Here is a 15067-nt window from a genome sequence, read left to right on the forward strand (position 1 = left end):
AACAATGTGTCCCTCTGTCAGTAAAACAATATACTAAAAGTATAAACCACACCACTCTTCAATACTGATCTTCATAAAAACAAGTTAAGCAAAGCTTTCAAAACAAGTCTCATTGGAAGAATTAACTGTGATCTTACGCTCTTCCTTCGACAGGAAACAATTCTAATTACCAACTGTAAGGAGGTAATCTCTTTAAAACTGCTTTTGCTTGCAATTATGTGTATTAGAAAGTAACTGTTTCAACTTTAAACACGTAATAACATGCATGATTATAATGGTAACTTTACAATGATTAGATTTGTAATATGTTGTAGTTATGCTATAGAATGTCCTGCATCAATGGCGTTAATGCTATTTATATACAAACATTTAGCCTTTTTAAATTTTAGGGCTTCTAATTCTAATGGTGTTAGAGGTAAAATCAGGTTACCCTTGTTGCTCTGTTTAATACCTTCCAGTGTACAATTGTCAATCTGCTTAACAAAGCTTTCTTTCAAACCAACAGCAGTGAGATACAAGTTGAAATATAAACTTATCAGAAGTAAAAGACAATTCCACTGTCAACACATTCATTACATTTACAGTGTACATACTATATTATTCTGTGTTTTACGTGCTATTAGAATCTATGAAACTTTCAGATAAAATTGTGCCTTCATATAACTAGAACTTGAGCATTGTTGTTATATTTCAATTTGCAATCATATCCTTTAAATAACAGTACTGTTCTTCAAAAATTTCCAGCAATTGTGCATCTAATTTACCTGAACACTTGCTTACATTCTCGCGATGATGCTTTATATACAGTGCACCGTCTATCATGACCTGAAGGCAGAGTATATTTAGATGAGCTGAACACCAATAGCACAAATTACAGGGTCAAGGTTAAGGTTTTGCAAAAAGGGAAAGCCCAAAGATCTGAAAAGGATGTCCTCTATCAGACGGTGGTACTGCAAGATGATAAGACAAATAACATGTCTATTATATTGTGTATATCTTGCATACCAAGTTTATAGGAATGCCACTGTGTGTTATTAATTACCAGTCATCAATTTGTTATTTGTGTACTTAAGTCGTCTATATAGCTTTGTTGGATTTTGTCTACACTGAGTTGGTTATGTAAAACTTTTAATCTCAGCTTACTTTACATTTAATGAGTACTTTCATGCAGATGTCACTGCGTTTCACGTGCTGTGTTTACAGAAACACAAATAATAGCCATCGCTCTTTTTCGTTTTGCCGGCGTCAACTATGAAAACTACTTGCCGTGTTTCAAAAAACGACCTTTTTTTAACAAAATAAAACCAAAAAAAAACAAATATCTTACCGAGTTTGAGATATCTCCGTACGGGGACATAAAATGCGGGAATTCTATTTGGGGATCAAGTTGCGGCTCATGAAGAAGCAATTATGTGCAACGGAGTATATGAAATTGCAAATGCCCCAATCAGGCCAATGCAGGACCAATATAGGCGAGATCCTGCTGAAGTTCCATACACAATGGGTTTTGGGAAGCAGACACTAATCCGCCCGCTTACAACTACACCTGAGGCCTTACTTCCAGAATACCAGAATGTTTCCCAAGTACCAAAAACAGCAACACCTTACGACATTTTTGGTAAAAAACGAATGTGCAGAATGACTTCACTTACTTACATAATGTTTCTGTTTATTAACCCTAACAAAAATGATGCTACCAGACGTTGCTGGAATCCTGTTGTATGTCGAACCGGTTGCGCGCGAAGTTCCCTCCAAGCAAGGCCGCAAAAGCACTGTTAGGGAGATGGTTATTACTGACCACATGTAACGCTTGTTGCATTTTAAAAAACATACTGGACATACCGACCTCCCAACTAACTAACACTACCACTTATGGCCCAGTTCACGAACAACCAATTGTAGTCTCACTTGGAATGATCTTTCGAAGACGAATGTGATAAGTCGACATCCATAGTCGATAAATTACCCGTAATTGGCTTCACGACTTTACGGGTTTCCAGCTATAAAGGTATAACCTATAACAGTGTCAAAAGGTTTATCATGTTCCAATATATCTGCTGTATTAATCTAAGAATCATGCAGGCTTCTCATTAACATGCACCACGTCAACCATAATCAATACGGATCCTACAGGTCCTAAAATTACTGCCCAGATAGAATGGTATGATCTCTTCGGCTCTAAACCTAAAACATTATTTGCCAACTTCATTTTCAGTGCTTAGTTAAACACCACGACTTACTAATCACGAGTTATCTTCTCGTAGGGGGCCGGAACAGAAACTCCCTGAAAGATTTACAGTCAAAAATTTACCAGCTCAGAGACCCGGACACACCTACACCTCTAATTACGTTGGGTAATCTCACTAAAAAAAAGGTATAAACAAATGGCTTGCAAGTGGTCATCTTAAGAAAACAATATGTTATATGTACACACTTAATATTAAGTTGCCCTTACGTCCACTGTCTTACATTCGATATCTAATGTGTAATTCGCAACAGGCAAGCAAGACGCTTCAGGACGAGAAGTACAAATTGAACGTCACAGTGCCAAAACCAGACCTGCAGAAAATTAATGCGTACTTAGGCTGTTCAAACTGTGGTAAACGTACTGACTATGCATCTGGAGAATCTTTCAAATGTGAAACATGCACTAAAGATGGAGTGCTGTCAGAGCCAAGGTAGACTACACGCACATTTCCTGTAAATGACACACTCAAAGTGTTTAATGATCAAACTCTTCTATATTAGTAACTTATACAATTTAAACGCAGGATTACATTCAATTGTGAAGTCTCAGACGGAACTGGACAGATAGAAATAACAGCATTCACAACAGATGCAGTTGCAATGTTCCAGATGTCGGCTGCAGATATATTCCATATGAAACATACGGTACGTTATCGCATTTAAATAGCGTCTGCACTTATAACACTACAGAGCAGTATCCGACATTCATACCAGCTGACCTCTAAACGTGAATAGCAGACAAATGAACAACACCATTTAGGACCCAAAAATTACAACTTTAGTTATGTCTTCTCAAACAAACCTGTAACAAACATTTTGAATATCAAAAAAATACCATGTGCCATTGTGGTAGAGCGACTAAATCAGATAAACAAGTAGGCTGGTTCAGCCAGATTACTGAATTAACATCAAAACGTCATAAAACATAAATGCTGACTTTAAAAAACATTAAAGATTCAATTCAAGAAAATGTCCTATTTGTAATATCTAAGTTGAGCTATTGTCCTCTCTTTCAGAATGACAGTATAACCTTCACGAAAGCTTGTGAACCTTTAAAGAATGGGCCCTTGGTAATTGAAGTTTCACCAAAGATTGCGCTATCAAGAAACAATATTTTGCAATGGGCTCTTCGTAAAATTGTTGCAGTTCCATCGCAACACAGAGATGCGTCAGAACAATCAGAAGCAAACACGGACGATCAAAACAGAGATCACAGTTCAAATACTGTACCGATCATGGTCAGTTCAGATCAGCCAGCGTCAGTAGCCAGAAAATTACAATTTGAAGAAACAGGACAGCCCTCTACAAACCTAACCCTGGTTGATATTGCAGTGACTTCCGACTATCCTGCATTACGAAAGCTTCCTGCGTCAGTCGTTACAAGTCCTGAAAAGATCCAGTTGCAGTCTGAAGCTCCTACTGAAACTGCCGATAATGAAATTACTCATCCACCTGATGTCTCTACTAATACGACTAAAGCGCTTTCCATGCCCACAACCCCATTGCTGAAACCACCCAAAGCTGAAAAAACTGCTTCATGCACTCCAGAAACCCCAGCGCAGGGCACTCCAAAGCGCCACACTACCAAGCAGAGTTCTGGATCGCCTACCAAGAAAAGGAAAAACACCAGCAGCTCAGCTGCAACCCAGTAGTCCCAGATTCTAACACTTCCAAGTTGTACGTCTGCAGCATATATGTAAATAGTAACTAAGACTGCCTTCTCTACTTATAAAACCTTGACAGTGCACCTCCTATCCATTTCTAGAAAACGGAATGGTTGTGTAGAGGCTATAGGGCGCCTCTAACATTTTGGGAACACTTTTGCATACATAGCATTGTGTTCCGACCAAAAGCATTTCGATTTATGCTTTTGGGGTTAAATGTATTATTTTGGACCTATGCTTCCAAAAAATGTCAAAACAAAAAAAATTATTGTGTTTAAGTAACTAATTAACGATCCAGTCCAAGTTTCTTTTATGAATTAATCATGTATATTGTTCCACTTAAATAATCATCTATGCCTAATAATTACAAGCTGAAATTTCATAGATAAGCCCTATGAAAGTAATGGTTCCATTTAACGTGTAATTTACTTTCTAAACGTCTGCCAACAAAAACATTTGACAGAACTTTCTAAATTGGTCTGCCCTTTCACTGGTATACATTCATACGCTTTACAAACAGACAGAAGAAAGTTAGCATTGTAGCCGGACAAGAAAAAAAAAAAGTAAGAAAACAGTATCAATGGCACCAAAAATAATTAAAACATTTGACACTGCACAAACCAGATGATTCGATTGACAGTTGCACGTACATCTAACCAGTCAGTTGGAGACAAACTATATATCTTACCTTCAAAACACAATCCCCTGAATTAAGCAAAAGAAATGTACAACTCAAAAGATAATATTATCCACAATATCTAAAGAGTGTGTGATTAGACCTTATAGAACATGCATACATACAACATAAATAATTCATTAAACAGTATTAAAAAAAGATTAAACATATTACATAGAAGGATATTACAGTGTTATACAACAACAAAAGAAAAAACAATAATATAGATTCTAATCTCGTTTACTAAACATAAAAGCTCAAATATTGTTCTCAGCTCACCACATACTACACACCCACACCCCCACCCAAAAAAATAACATAAAAGCACTATCATAAAATTCAAAGATCTAACCACATATTGTAGAGGCAGTCTTAAACATCTTGCTCCAGCTTATCCAAGGTACATACATTTTTTCCCTGTTATTCTTCAAACCAAATCGATAAGGCTAGCAGTCAGTCACAAACAAACTTTTACGTAGTTTATCGCAAAAATATCTGAATCTAAAATCCATCTAAACTTTTCCACTTTTTTTACTAGACATAGCTGAATAGTATCTACATTATATGTGCTATATATTGTATCTGTACATCAAAGGATTCATACCAGTATTACTGCTCCAATACTGAAATAAAGCAGATCATTATGAGACCTTTGAGGAAACACATTAGGGAACTCTCGCGCACAACCGGTCCGTACACTATTAAAGCACGGGTCATTGATATAACAAATGTGCGTTCAGCAACACCTGGAAGCCCCTTAGAGTACCAAGAAATCACCTTCCAAGATGACGAGGTATATTTCAGATAATTTAACAAGATTTCCTGATTAACAAAACTATCCTTGATCGCTAAACTATAAGCAATTGTTTGCTAAAAGTCGAAAAATCAAATTAAAATATTGCCTGAATTATATTTTTTTGTTGTTATTTTGTTGAACTTCATCCTCTTAAAACTTATATGTTTTGTTATCTTGTTGCTGAATGTAATTGTGTTTAATTGTTGGTCCTTTACATTTTCCCTGTGCATGACCAATTGTCCCTAGATTTACCTAATCAGAAGCAAGGGTTCTAAAATCAAAGCTTTCATGTAACGCATACTCATATGTACTTTAACTTAACCACATCCAACTACAGTAATAGGAAACGTTCCTGTCCGTGCAGGGTACTATTATGAAGACCTACCTCTTCAATGAATCCTTAGAAGCATTTGAGGATATTATGCAAGAAGGCAACGAATACGACATTGTTAACGCTAGGGTCGAACCAATACGTACAGACAGTTCAGGAAGTTCGGGAAATCAAATTTATGAAATTGATTTCAACATCGACACGATTATCCAACGTGTGCCCGAACTAGAAGTTCCTAATATGCCTAATTACGTGTTAATTGGAACTATCCCTAGGATAGTATCACTCGATGTTCGCTACGGTAAGTTACAGTACCATTAAATATACAAACCAGTTCCAACTAATAATACACATACAATAATATGTGAAAGAAAAAAAGATAAACAAGATAAAAAATAATAAATACATACACCCAATCCGCCATTTAACTATATCTACAATCCCAGATGTCTTAGGAGTTCTTATATATGTGGACCGACGTTGCAACAATATTAACTACAACTGTAGAACCTCAGATGCTTGTGAGGTTGTAATTGTTGATTACAGGTAAACTTTTAATTGATGACACCAAACTATGTATACAAAGGCCTATACAAAGACAAAACTTTACAAACGTCTCTTCCTACATGTAGTCATCAGCAGGTGATGATGATAACAGCTTGGACAGACTTAGCCATACAAGAATGTGCAGCATTACACTCTGTTGCAGCAACCTTTCCAGTAGTTGGCTTTACAGCTCTGATGCCCTCATACCAGAAAGGTTCAATAATCTGAAACTTGACACGTAAGTATATAGCAACAAAAAATATTGAAACTTACTTACAACAAATTATGATCTCATATATTGCAGGCTTCTCACTCATAACAACGCATGCCTCGTTCATTATCTTAAATCCACAAGTAGAAAAAGCCGACTCACTTAAGACATGGTAAGTACGCATTGAATGATTTGGATGACTATATGATATATTTTCTTGCTATATATATACATCTATTTACATTAATACAGGGCTAAGGAAAACGAACACATGCTTAATGTAAAGAGACAACAGATCTTCGAGTGCCGCCATCCAACGCTCACACGCAAGATAACAACAATTGAAAATCTTCTCCAAAAGAATGTAAGTTCCATAAAAATGTTACCTACATATTACACCGAAACACACTATTAAATGCAACAACCATACTTTATGACATCAACACTCATCACCAACCCAATGAGTGTGCACAAGATATCAATACCGTTTTGAAAGGTATTTATTTTACGGAACATTAGCATTTCTCTCACAAACGCGAATATATAGAAAGTATTGATTAAGAATTGGTACAAATTACAGGCTTACAACACTTTACAAGAGGAATCCCACTGGTTGCACGTTAAGCTGAACAATTTCAGCAAATACGATGTACACTTGTACCTTGGTTGTAGCTTTTGTGGCACAAGCAGCAGTCAACCTAAGGGCTCTGTATATACATGTGCTTCATGTTTAACAGCAAATGTCATCTCAATTCCACGGTAATAATTCAACAATGTAGATTACCCCCCCCCCTACACACACAAACAACCAAGTAACAACACTACAAACAAAACTATTATGGCTTATTGACTATACTCTGGTTTGCATATACAGAATGAGAACGACATTTGAAGCAGCAGATGCATCTGGAAAATACACTCTAACAGCAGCCACTACCAATTCAGAAAAGCTTGTACAAATGGAGGCATCGAACTTGTATGACATGACTGTGCAGGTAACAACATTACTATACATAGTACCTCGTATGTTTGCTGTCTACCAAGACAAACTACAAGCCCATAATAAGTGGATTATATTATAAGAGACCTCATACCTCACTTTTAAAAAAAATTGAACGGCTTACAATTTATGCATACGTTTTGTGATCTGCAGGAACGGGGAAACTACCTTGAGTACATCGAAGACAAAATTCTGAAAACCCATCTGTATGTACAGGTCATCCCCACAACAGCTCTTTCTAGAACACAAAAACTAGAGTGGGTGCTGCAACAAGTTTGTCTAAACTAAAAAAGCAAGACGTTTCAAAGCTGCCTTGGCAAATTTTGGCGCACTTTTGGAACCGTTTCTTTTAGGATTAACAACGGGCGTCTAATATTAAGGTTGCACTTTATAAACTGTAAAGACTTAAAACTAATTAGCTTTTGACAAATACAGTTTTTTACAAATCAATAGCTGCTAGAGGCGCAGTGTCTAATATGTATAAATAACTAATCTTTCTAAAAATAGTAAGATGTTTCCTCCTTAGAAGCTAACTACACTAACAATATACCTTAAGAAAACGGAAGAACGTTCACACGAATTGGGGCTCCGCGCCCGGTAGGGCGCGGCGCAACAACTAGTCTTGAAAAAAGTTTGTTTGATCTATGGATATGGTATAGTAGTCATGTGTCCATAATTTCATAAGGAAATATTGAAGGCTTAAACAAGTGAACATTAAGGACATATACTTGTATGGTTTGTTAATTTTACGGACTTATACTAAGTAAGGAACTATTTTGATATAGTTTTGTATATTATCACTAAAGGTTAAGTCACTTGTCAATTAATGACTTGTATTTTCAGATTTAATAATTAACAATCGGATTTATAATAACGGGTCTAATATTTTAGGTTGTTTGATCGACACAATAAGTTGTCAAAGTGACCTCTATTGTGTAAATTGAATGATTTAGAATATTATGACTACAGTGTGTGATTGAGTTTCATGCGGATAATGGTCGGCCCAAAGGAAGGCTATTATTTGGCCAAAATTCAATCATGCTTGTGGTGGTAAGTATGTAACAATTGTAAGGTTTCCATGTGAATATTAAGTCGGCCCAAAGGAAGACTTAATGTTTGACAGGAATTTATTGTTAATACTTGATCACTACACCAAGATGACCACTTACAAGTTGATTTTATGTCCAAAGACTAAACTTAATGTTGTGCTAGGTGTCTTGTGTTGATGGGGATGCCAATATTTGAATCTGAAAATCAAGTTAAGGGAGTGTCGTAATGTTTATGACACTCATAAGGATTATGCCCATACAGCTTGTTAGGGTGAATAAATTCAAATTTTCAGTTTAGTGTGTGTAATTCATGCGAATAATGATCGGCCCAAAGGAAGGCCATTATTTGGCAGAATTATATACACGTAGGGTAATAAATATGTGATGATTATTCGGATTTTCATGTGATTATTAAGTCGGCCCAAAGGAAGGCTTAGTATTCGACGTGAGTTTATCGTCAATATTTGATTACAATTACTAAAAAGTAGTGTCTTTAACTAGTTAATATTTATGTTTAACAACTAAATATTAATTGTGCAAAGACACTTTAATTATTTGAATTTATTCAAAATATAAGGATATAGTTTTGTTCATTCGATTAACATTTATGCTCATTATATCTGTTATATTCGGTTACATTCTCAATTCGGATGAGACCATTTATTAAATGAATGGTAAGAGAATGTAAATATTTTTTAGGCCGCGATAATCTAAACATTGCTTTAAGAATGTATAATTGCTACTCATAAAGAAAGTATCGTGTGGACTCACGTGATTTGAGGATGGAGTAGGGCGTTCAAAATGCATTGTTTAGTGATTATCTAAGGCAATATTAAGGAAATATTTAAGGGCATTTTTCAGTTAATTAAGAAGTTCATTAAGAAGCTGCAAAAGTCAAACTCAAAGAAATAACAACAAACATAACGTTAGACTTTTTAGTGTTAGTTTGTTAAGAGTTTTGACACATAAGGAAAATCTAGTAACAATTTTTTTAACGCTTGACGTGTCAGTAAAGTTAAGCTTCTCATTTTGGTTGTGTAAGGTTATGTTTTTTTTATATCCAACAATCATGTTTGGTGGGTGTATCTGGTTTTTTCACCCACATAAGGATATTGATGCAAGTATAAGTAAGATGTGACAAGCCAAGTGATGATGAAAGATTCATCTATTTGGGGCAAGTCATCATCTGAGTTTGAGACAATCAACTAATTTAGTTATCATTAATGAGTTGTTCTTTTATTTGAATTTGGAAAATACTTTGGTACCGCCTTTTAGGTGGAAACGGTTACTGTTTTTTTCGTATGGGTAAATTTGGTTCTTTGTCCATTGAGAAATAATTATTTTTTGTGTTTTCCAAATTCAAATAATGATGAATCTATCATTGTTGATAGCTTTATATAGTACAGATTTTAGTCTCTTTCAAGTAAGTTTGCATTAAAGTTCAGTGGATATAAAGAATAAGTCAGAAGTGACAATTTCTTTTCGGTATGACACATTATAAGGAATATTAAGGTTTTGTGTCAAAATGAAATTGTTGGCTCCTTTACTTCAGTTTTCCATATTTAAGGGGATAAAGACAAATTAAAGGGAGATTAGATATCAAATGATTTCAGGTGTCTTATTATTAACATACATAGATAAGTGAACCATTTTACACTTAAGTATTAATGGTTTAAATTATTATGTTAATTTGTAGACGGAATTTAGGTATGGATATCTAAATCTCATTTGTGAGAAGTTTTAAGTTCTTGACGTTTTCAGTGATATTTGACTGAGTTATTTTACTCAGTAAAGAAATAATTATATCATCTTTGATCATAAGTGTTAATACTTTGTCAAATGACTATTAAAGATACAACGTCAAGGTTATTTTTTAAAGAATTTCTAGAGGAGTTCGATCTCTTATTTGATATTATTACACCATATGAGGATTCTTAATATGGATGGTGTAGTATGCATGCAAACAAGATCCTAAGGCCTGGTAAGGAGTGTGATAATTCATACTCTTTTCCATATTACTCTAGTACTAAGTTCTTAAGATTGTAGCTATCTTTGGATAAAGTTCTAATAATAGCATTGACTATTTAATGATAGTGTAAATTATTTACATATTTAGTATGTCTAACTAATTAAGGTTGAGGTTTAAAAACCATAAGGTTAATAATTGGACTTAAGGAATGTTAATGACTATTTTGTTGGATAGTACTTAAGGTTTAAGGGTAATAAGGTAATGATCCCAAAATCAAGTTATTTAAGACGGAAATTATGGGGTTCGTTGAGGATATTGAGTTTGAGTGGGAGAAAAGGTAATTGAAATTATTAAGTCTCCCTATATAGGATCGTCAAGATCAATTCGGTAGAACAAACTCAAATATCTCAAGAACCAATTCATTAAAAGATCCACTTATAAGGATTAATGCAATTATAGATAATTACATTGTTGTCTATATGATTAAAAGGGAATAACAATGTAATGACGGACTAAAAAGTTGCAGTAAGAGTTAGATAATGGGATGGTAAAGATGATTTAATCTCCTTTTGCCAAACCATTGAAGGTCCTAACTCATATAAGTGGATTGATGCCATAAATAAAATAAGTTATTTGATGAATGATGATATTTGGACTTTGTTCCATTACCTAAAGTTGTGAAATATATTGGTTTCAAATATTCATTTGTTACCAAGAAGGGTGTAAAAGGTAATGTGACAATCAGGATCATCGTGTCGGTATTGACTATAAGGACTTTTTGGCATATTCGGTATTTTGGTTATATTAGATGAATGTTAAAGGTTTGTTTTGCAATGGTGACATTGATGAAACTATTCAGTGCAGACGTGCAGTAACTAGAACCTTGATTCAATAGATTCAAAGTAGAATTTCTGCAATAAGGGAATTCATCCAATAAAGCTCAAGTAAGGTTTTCCGTCATAAAGATTACAAATCTGCCTTGTTGTCATCCTAATTGTTTTAGATGAATGGGTAGATGATTGTAGATACTCAAGATTCAGTGGAAGTAAGTAAATATTTCTAGTTAATACCCTTTCAGTTAAGGAGACAAATTAGTCTCAAATGCCCTAAGGAAAATATTCAGAAAGATTCATTAATGCTTAAACTCATGTGTCTTAGGAAATATTTAATGTGTTTAAGTATTATGGTATATATTTAGCTTGTATGCGTTCAGATATTGTGTACATTCTAAAGTTTGTTGGACAGATATTAAGGTAATACGGATTAGGATCTTGGATCCACTAAGGGCATCCAAATATATTGTTGGTCATTTATATTTGGAACAAAACATTATTTATAGGAGATTGATTCAGGTTGAGATCATTTGGTATTTCGACTCCTAGTTAGTTATGAACATTTGTCATGTGGCTGCAAATTCAGTACGGTATTGAAAGACCATTTAAGTTATTTTGCGACAAATGTACAATTGTAAAGTTTCTAATAACAATATAAATGACGTATTGTTAGAGAAACAATTCAAGAGTGAAAAGGTGTCAATTATACATGTTGATACAAACTCCATTTTGCGGATCCGCTTACTAAGGAATTAGCACCCACGGTCTTTCTTGAGCTAATTGCTCAAATGGGTGTTTCGGTTTTAAGGAAATTCAGTTTAAGTGGGAGTTTGTCATGTTAGACACATTAAAGTTTACGGTTATTAAGTTCTGCAGAAATAAGGTTTTAGGTTTACGGTTTCACTCTGTGTTATTTTGGTTGATCTCACTAAGGTGCACCAGTTGAAAATATGCATATAGGGATCACATTCGGATGCTATTTTCATGCTGCACTCCCATGCTCGATTCATGTCGTTGGTTATATTGACATATGTGACCATTGAGGGTCCTGCTACGACAAACTGGAGCAAAGGCCGCTTTGATCCTATGTTGGTATGATTGATGGACCGAATTGCTTAAGACGGTTGGATGTTTGATAGCATTTTTTTTTTTTTTGAGCTCATAAGGTTATATTGTAAATACAATTATCAGGTGTCACACATATATGAATGTATTTGGCCGAAGTGGGAGATTGTAAGAAATATGGGCCTAATACAATATTATATATGGACAAATTATTAATTCGGTAATAATTGTATTTATGCGCTATCAGTTAAGGTTAGCCCAAATATAAAGTGATCCACTACGGTGTATTAAATATGGGCTTATTTACGTCATAAAAAGTATGGGCCAGTCTATGATCTAAGTGTAGATATCCATTAGGTTTGCTAATGCACGATGGACGCATTAGACTAAGGAGACTATATATAAGTCACCTGGGTTATGGTCCCTAGTAGCACACAATAACCTAATCTCCCCGCATCCCATCAGTAGAGAGATCCCTATTGGTATGTGTGTCTACTAGAAGACCTAATCCTGAAGATCGTCCCTCCAGGCGGTTCATCCCAACCATTCGTCATGTAATCAGGTACGCTTCCGCATCGAGTATTTACCGAATAATTTAGTATGAAGTTTATGGTCTCTATTCGGATTAATTCTAACAGGTACTCCATATTAAACTAAAGTATTAGTCATCTAACATTTACCAAAAAAATTCATCAATCACGAAATTTTGTGTAAGACTGTTTTACATAAGAATTTGAGTAAAAGAGGTTTTTAAACTGTTTTTTAAATCTTTTATTATCCATTTTAAATAATATACTAAGTACGGAGTATATGATTATGAGTATTTAGGTGGTAAATCTGTATGACACAGTGTTTTTATAGAACAAGGTCTTACAAACTACTCCCTATTCGAATCATTTGTTTAAAATATATGCGAGTTATATTTTAAACAAATGTGTAGAATTGATTGAAATGGAGGATTTATAAAACTGGTTATTCATTTGATTGTTGGTTATAGTTCGCAAGTTGTTCTAGACATTCATGGTAATATCTAAATATCTAATACATGGTCCACCATTATGAAAAAATTGTATTAGTAGTTCTTAGTCATTACCTACTAATTAAAGACGTATTTAGTCATACAACCATCAGAATTAGCGACTTTAATCACATAATACTTCTTCAAATTCTACGACCAATTCAACCCTTAAACATTAACGTATCTAATCCTTAGCCTATAAAAGGCCCATTTTGTTGTGTTAAACAATCATCAAAAACCACAATTAAACCCATAATCACCTCACTAATCAAAGATATTACCATGGCACTTTCCAAGATCTTTGCACACTTAACCCTTTTGCTCATAAGCTTATCCTTGGTTTATGCCACTGATCCGACCCAGCTTCAAGATTTTTGTGTCGCCACAAACGATACCAATAGCGGAAGTAAGTACTTAATTTCGAGTTATATATATAGGTCCATGTTTATCAATAAGTCGATAATGTTAGAATATTAAACTGATCATTAGACTTCAACCATCAGGTTAAGCTTTTGGTTGAGATGTAATAATTACTAACGTATGTACTCTGTATTATTATTGCAGTATTTGTGAATGGACTCTTTTGCAAGAACCCAATGGAGGCGACACCCGAAGATTTTCTGTTCAAAGGGCTAGACGTTCCGGCCCCATTAAGCAGTCTTGGATCGGGTGTGAAACTAGTGAGCGCAATGAACTTACTCGGACTCAACACTCTCGGCATATCAGTTGCTAGGCTAGACTTCGCGCCATATGGACTAATCTCACCCCACACCCACCCTCGCGCCACTGAGGTGTTCACCGTCTTGGATGGAACCATATATGTTGGTTTCGTCACCTCAAACCAGGCCAGTGGCGGTAATAAGTTGTTCACAAAGGTGCTTAACAAGGGAGACGTGTTTGTGTTCCCACAAGGTTTAATTCACTTTCAACTCAACATTGGTAAGACAGCAGCAGTTGCATTTTCGGGGTTGAGCAGCCAGAATCCCGGTGTGATTACTGTTTCCAACGCGGTCTTTGGTGCTGAGCCTCCCATCAACGTTGATGTTTTATCCAAGGCTTTTCAGCTTGATGCTAATGTCATCAAAATGTTGCAATCCAAGTTCTCCACAGGAAATTAATCTTTGGAATTAACTATATAATTCCCTATTATTAGATGCATAACTATTTTTTTTGTGTTTTACTCGTTGTAATAATTGTATTCTTCATATTATCGTTGGAAGAGTATCTTGTGATAATACAATACTTGTTTTTTTGTTATGTCTAGTAAAATACTTACTTCGTTTTTTACTTTTCTTCCCATTTAACTTTTTGGTCAAGATTTCACTTATTTGATCTTAACAATGGTGCGTTTAGAAGAACTAAGAACATTATTGCAAAAAAACAAGAATTGTTTTTCGAAAGAATGAATTGATTATATTTTTTTGGGTTCTATATATGTTTCGGATTTTCTAATATGTGCGGATGTGCCGTTAGGGTATATGTTAATAATTTAATTAGGGAAATATTGTTGAGAATATATCATGATAAATTAGAGTTGAAACTCATATTTACCATAATTAGTGAAATAATCTCAACAATATTTCCCTACTTAACTTATTATCATGTGCCCTAAGGGCACATGTTAGAAAAACCTTTTTTAGCACTTAGATATTACTTCGTAAT

At 34.8% G+C, this 15067-nt stretch overlaps 2 protein-coding genes across 2 annotated transcripts; both read left to right on the forward strand.

The window, feature by feature from the left end:
* Positions 1-5230: 5230 nt before the first annotated feature.
* On the forward strand, positions 5231-11384 carry LOC141648694 (replication protein A 70 kDa DNA-binding subunit D-like). The gene is made up of 11 exons (XM_074457417.1): positions 5231-5380; positions 5748-6015; positions 6161-6260; positions 6347-6474; positions 6565-6643; positions 6724-6835; positions 7052-7230; positions 7346-7466; positions 7625-7744; positions 8441-8521; positions 11298-11384. Exons 1-11 carry the CDS (start codon positions 5231-5233, stop codon positions 11382-11384), a joined length of 1425 nt encoding a protein of 474 aa, XP_074313518.1.
* A 2128-nt stretch (positions 11385-13512) lies between these two features.
* Positions 13513-14662, forward strand: LOC141647240 (germin-like protein). The gene is made up of 2 exons (XM_074455353.1): positions 13513-13811; positions 13970-14662. Exons 1-2 carry the CDS (start codon positions 13688-13690, stop codon positions 14521-14523), a joined length of 678 nt encoding a protein of 225 aa, XP_074311454.1. The 5' UTR covers positions 13513-13687; the 3' UTR covers positions 14524-14662.
* The last annotated feature ends 405 nt before the right edge of the window (positions 14663-15067 follow it).

Source organism: Silene latifolia, chromosome 3 (assembly GCF_048544455.1).
Source record: "Silene latifolia isolate original U9 population chromosome 3, ASM4854445v1, whole genome shotgun sequence".
NCBI lineage: Eukaryota > Viridiplantae > Streptophyta > Magnoliopsida > Caryophyllales > Caryophyllaceae > Silene > Silene latifolia.

Bases quoted from the DNA above. Each gene is read 5' to 3' on its own strand.
- LOC141648694 (XM_074457417.1), top strand. From the start codon at position 5,231: ATGAGACCTTTGAGGAAACACATTAGGGAACTCTCGCGCACAACCGGT. The intron at 5,381-5,747 runs GTATATTTCAGA...CTGTCCGTGCAG, and splicing joins TCACCTTCCAAGATGACGAG to GGTACTATTATGAAGACCTA. The intron at 6,016-6,160 runs GTAAGTTACAGT...CTACAATCCCAG, and splicing joins ATCACTCGATGTTCGCTACG to ATGTCTTAGGAGTTCTTATA.
- LOC141647240 (XM_074455353.1), top strand. From the start codon at position 13,688: ATGGCACTTTCCAAGATCTTTGCACACTTAACCCTTTTGCTCATAAGC. The intron at 13,812-13,969 runs GTAAGTACTTAA...TTATTATTGCAG, and splicing joins AAACGATACCAATAGCGGAA to TATTTGTGAATGGACTCTTT.